The sequence below is a fragment of the Kogia breviceps genome, chromosome 8 (assembly GCF_026419965.1).
Source record: "Kogia breviceps isolate mKogBre1 chromosome 8, mKogBre1 haplotype 1, whole genome shotgun sequence".
In the NCBI taxonomy this organism is placed as follows: Eukaryota; Metazoa; Chordata; class Mammalia; order Artiodactyla; family Physeteridae; genus Kogia; species Kogia breviceps.
Window position 1 is genome coordinate 6782368 of NC_081317.1, and position 4826 is coordinate 6787193.

General features: G+C 60.5%; 1 protein-coding gene across 1 annotated transcript; it reads left to right on the forward strand.

Moving 5' to 3' along the window:
* The first annotated feature begins 3334 nt into the window (after window positions 1-3334).
* IER5L (immediate early response 5 like) lies at window positions 3335-4826 on the forward strand. Its single transcript, XM_059072008.2, has one exon. The coding sequence runs from the start codon at window positions 3437-3439 to the stop codon at window positions 4646-4648; it is 1212 nt and encodes a 403-aa protein (XP_058927991.1). The 5' UTR covers window positions 3335-3436; the 3' UTR covers window positions 4649-4826.

Consider the following 4826-nt stretch of genomic DNA (forward strand, 5'->3'; position numbering starts at 1 on the left):
AGAGATTTGCTCCTTCGCGGATCCTGCAGGCCCTGGTGTCACAACAGTTGTCAGGATAGTGGTGGGGTGTTGATCGAGTCAAGGTTACGTTCGCCATGAGCTGAGCCCTGAGAACTGGACTCAGATCCACCCATGGCAGAAGTAAGCAGCTGATTTCAAAGAACCTGAAGTGAGTTCCAATCCTGGAAACAGACCTGGGTTCAAATCCGGCCTCGACCCCTTCTTGGCTGAGTGACCTTGAGCAAGACACATATACTCAAAGTCTTAGTTTCCCCCAACAAATTCTCAGCAAGCACAGAATGACGGTCCAAAATCAGCATTAATAACACATTCTTGAGATGTGGCACATATATACAATGGAATATTACTCAGCCATAAAAAGAAACAAAATTGAGTTATTTGTAGTGAGGTGAATGGACCTAGAGTCTGCCATACAGAGTGAAGTAAGTCAGAAAGAGAAAAACAAATACCGTATGCTAACTCATATATATGGAATCTAAAAAAAAAAAGGTTCTGAAGAACCTAGGGGCAGGACAGGAATAAAGACGCAGATGTACAGAATGGACTTGAGGACATGGGCAGGGGGAAAGGTAAGCTGGGACAAAGTAAGAGAGTGGCATGGACATATATACACTACCAACTGTAAAACTGATAGTGGGAAGCAGCCACATAGCACAGGGAGATCAGCTCAGTGCTTTGTGTCCACCTAGAGGGGTGGGATAGGGAGGGTGGGAGGGAGATGCAAGAGAAAGCAATTATACTCCAATAAAGATGTTTTTTAAAATAATTACATTCTTGGAATCTTGCAATGTGCCAGACGCCATGGGTCCCAGACGTGACGGTAGAACCAGATAGGACCTCCCGCTTCCCTCCACATGCTAATGATATCTCAAAGGTGAACTTCAAAAATAAACGAATGGAGGCTTCCCTGGTGGCACAGTGGTTAAGAATCCACCTGCCAATACAAGGGACACAGTTTCAATCCCTGGTCCAGGAAGATCCCACATGCCGTGGAGCAAATAAGCCCGTGCGCCACAACTACTGAGCCTGCGCTCTAGAGCCTGTGAGCCACAACTACTGAGCCCACATGCCACAACTACTGAAGCCCGCGTGCCTAGAGCCCGTGCTCCGCAACAAGAGAAGCCACTGCAGTGAGAAGCCCGCGCACCGCAACGAAGAGTAGCCCCCGCTCACGGCAACTAGAGGAAGCCCGCACACAGCCATGAAGACCCAACACAGCCAAAAATAAATAAATAAAATAAATTTATTTTTAAAAAACAAATAAATAAATGAACGAAGGCTTTGTGTGTCAAGACAGGCCCTGGGGAAGTAAGGAGCAGTATATTTTTATTCTTACGGGTACTGTCCCATAAACAAGTTCCACTCCTGTGTACAGTATAGAAGTAAGATGCCCTTTCTCACAGTTCCCCTAAAATGTCAATCCTGGCTTCTCTGGGTGGGGCCAGAAGAGGTGCTTCTGATCACAGGGGCTCAGGCCAGTTTGAGGTTTGCTCACAGATGGCATGGAAAGGCCAGAGCTCTGGATCTGGAGCTGTGGGACCTCAGGCAAGTTCCTTCCACTGTCAGTGTCCCAAGTTTCACCTGAAAAGTGGGGTACGTGCTCCCTAAATCTGCTTTTAACCCTTGATGCCTGGCACTGACTGAGTAGATGCTGAAAATTTGTTTGAGGAAACAAACCAGGAGAATTCTTAAGTCTGAGGGGAGACCTAGAAAGTACAGATGGGCTGGCTGGGTCTCTTTACTCCTGCCAAGGCATGAAGCAGGTGCTGAGGACAACAGGCCCAACGAAAGAGGAAACTCAGAAGAAACCCCAAGGAGAGGGGGAAACAGCAGGAAGTTTGCTCCTGGGACCTCGTCCCACCCCAGCCCCGCCCCCAACCGCCCCCAAGACCCACCTAGCCCTCACACTCTCTGTGAAGCCTCTCCTCCTTCAGGGGCCAAACCTCAGGCAAACCTCCCAACCACTTCAAAGAGACCCTCCCACCCAGGCGCCTTGGACCACCCCCCCCCTCTCTGAGCAGCAGTCACCCCCTTTCAGGCTTCCCAGTCCAGGTGGAGAGCGCCCTGGAGAGCGTGCCCACCATATCAGGCCCCAGCTGGGAGGAGGTGGCCCCTCAATGGTTCAGGACTAGAAGGAAAACAAAAGTGTCAACAAAAGTTAAGTGGGCGAGCTCCTCGGCCCTTGGTATTCGCCTCCCGTCTGGAGCTCACAGTCTTGGTACACATCCGAGCCCTGCCCCTTAGGGGCTGTGGGATTCCCCCACGAGTCACCCCACTGCTCAGCGACTCAGGCCCCCGCTCTGCCTGAAGTCCCAGAGACGGAGTCAGGGCGCTTCTGGCAGGGCCTGCCCCGGCCTAGGCACTGAATAACAGTCCCTATTGTCATTGTTATTAGTTAGGAAGGCAAGGAAAGGTTACAGAACCGGTGATTAGGACACTGGAGGTCAGCTCTCAGAACGCCTTTAGACCTCAGCGGTTTGCGAGGGGCACGCCTCCAAGCCTCCTCTATCAGAGGAGACCAAAATTCACCATGTTTTGGTTTCTCCCGTCAGACAAATGGGGAGGCCGCCGCTTCCCCATGTGTTCTCTGAATCTCCTCAGCCAAAAAGTCAAGGAGTCAGGCCCAACATACTCGGCGGCTGAGGGGTACCTCGAAATCTCTTTCTCCTGAGGGGTCCCCAAAGGTCAAGCCGGCGGCCCCACTAGGCTCTTGCAAAAGCCTTGCGTCCCGCGGGTCACCCGGGGGCGGTAGGTAAGAAAGGAGGTGCCGCGTGGCCGGGAGTGGGAGCCGCGCTCACCTGCCGCAGGTGAGGCCCAGCCGTGCGGAAGGGGGAGGAGCCGTAGCAGCAGCACGCAGGTGAGCCGACCCCCGACTCTCAGGAACTAGGCCGAGGGCGGCCGCGGGCTCCAACGTGGCGGCTGCGAGGCGACCCATGTCGCAGACAGCGGCCTCGGTGGCTCCGAGTCCCGCGCGGCGCCGCGGCCACAGGAGAACATTCGAGGCAGCGGCGGCGTTGGAGGCCCGGGGTCCGTTCGGTATTTGAATAGCACAAAGGAACCGCCTTGGTCTGATTGGCCGGTCTAGTGGCCCCGGGGCGGGTAGCGACTGTCACTCGGGAGGTTGTGGGCACTCTTATTGGCTCATCCGGTGTGGGGCGGGGCCCGGACGCCCGGCTAAATAGCTGGGGCCGGGGCCGGCCGAGACCCATTGCTTTGGCGCCGTCTGGGGAGCGCGAGCCCGCGGGTGGCGCGCAGCGCATGGTGGCGGCTCCTCTCGGAGCGCAGCCGACCCGCTGACCCGGGCTTCGTTTCCCCTGACCAGCGCGTCCCGGAGGCCGGCTGGAGGCCGAAACAGCAGCAGCATTAGCAGCAGCAGCGGTCGCGGCTGCTCCGCCGCCGCCGTCTCCGCGGGAGCATGGAGTGCGCCCTGGACGCCCAGAGCCTGATCAGCATCTCCCTGCGCAAGATCCACAGCTCCCGGACCCAGCGCGGCGGCATCAAGCTGCACAAGAACCTCCTGGTGTCCTACGTGCTCCGCAACGCGCGCCAGCTCTACCTGAGCGAGCGCTACGCCGAGCTCTACCGGCGCCAGCAGCAGCAGCAACAGCAGCAGCCGCCCCACCACCAGCACCAGCACCTCGCGTACGCGGCGCCGGGCATGCCGGCCAGCGCGGCCGACTTCGGCCCGCTCCAACTTGGCGGCGGCGGAGACGCGGAGGCGCGCGAACCTGTCGCCCGGCACCAGCTGCACCAGCTCCACCAGCTCCACCAGCTGCACCTCCAGCAGCAGCTGCACCAGCACCAGCACCCGGCGCCCAGGGGCTGCGCGGCGGCGGCGGCCGGGGCGCCCGCGGGCGGCGCGGGGGCGCTCTCGGAGCTGCCCGGGTGCGCCGCGCTCCAGCCGCCGCACGGCGCGCCCCACCGCGGGCAGCCCTTGGAGCCGCTGCAGCCGGGTCCTGCGCCGCTGCCGCCGCCCGCGCCCGCCGCGCTCTGCCCGCGGGACCCTCGCGCCTCGGCCGCCTGCTCCGCGCCCTCCGCGCCCCCAGGGGCCGCCCCTCAGGCGGCTACCGCCGCCTCCCCGCCCGCCTCCCCGGCCCCCGCCTCCTCCCCCGGCTTCTACCGGGGCGCGTACCCGGCCCCCTCGGACTTCGGCGTGCACTGCAGCAGCCAGACCACCGTGCTGGACCTGGACACTCACGTGGTGACCACGGTAGAGAACGGCTACTTGCACCAGGACTGCTGCGCCTCCGCCCACTGCCCCTGCTGTGGCCAGGGCGCCCCGGGACCCGGCCTGGCGTCCGCCGCCGGCTGCAAGCGCAAGTATTACCCAGGCCAGGAGGAGGAGGACGACGACGACGAGGACGCGGGCGACCTGGGGGCCGAGCCCCCCGGGGGCGTCCCGTTCGCCCCCTGCAAGCGCGCCCGCTTCGAGGACTTCTGCCCGGACTCGTCCCCGGACGCGTCCAACATCTCAAACTTGATCTCCATCTTTGGCTCGGGCTTCTCCGGGCTAGTGAGCCGACAGCCGGACTCCTCTGAGCAGCCGCCGCCGCTCAACGGGCAGCTGTGCGCCAAGCAGGCGCTCGCCAGCCTCGGCGCCTGGACTCGAGCCATTGTCGCCTTCTAGGGACCCCCGAGGGCACGGGGACCCGGGGCCCCGCGGGGCTGGGGCCAGACAAAGACTCGGCCAAGGGGCGAGCGGAGGGAACGAACGGGCGCCCGGCCACTCGGGGCTGAGCTGGGGGCGAGCAGAGGGAGATGGCTGATGTTTTATAAATTGTAAAATAAAAGAAAAAGAAATCTAA

Bases quoted from the DNA above. Each gene is read 5' to 3' on its own strand.
- IER5L (XM_059072008.2), top strand. From the start codon at position 3,437: ATGGAGTGCGCCCTGGACGCCCAGAGCCTGATCAGCATCTCCCTGCGC.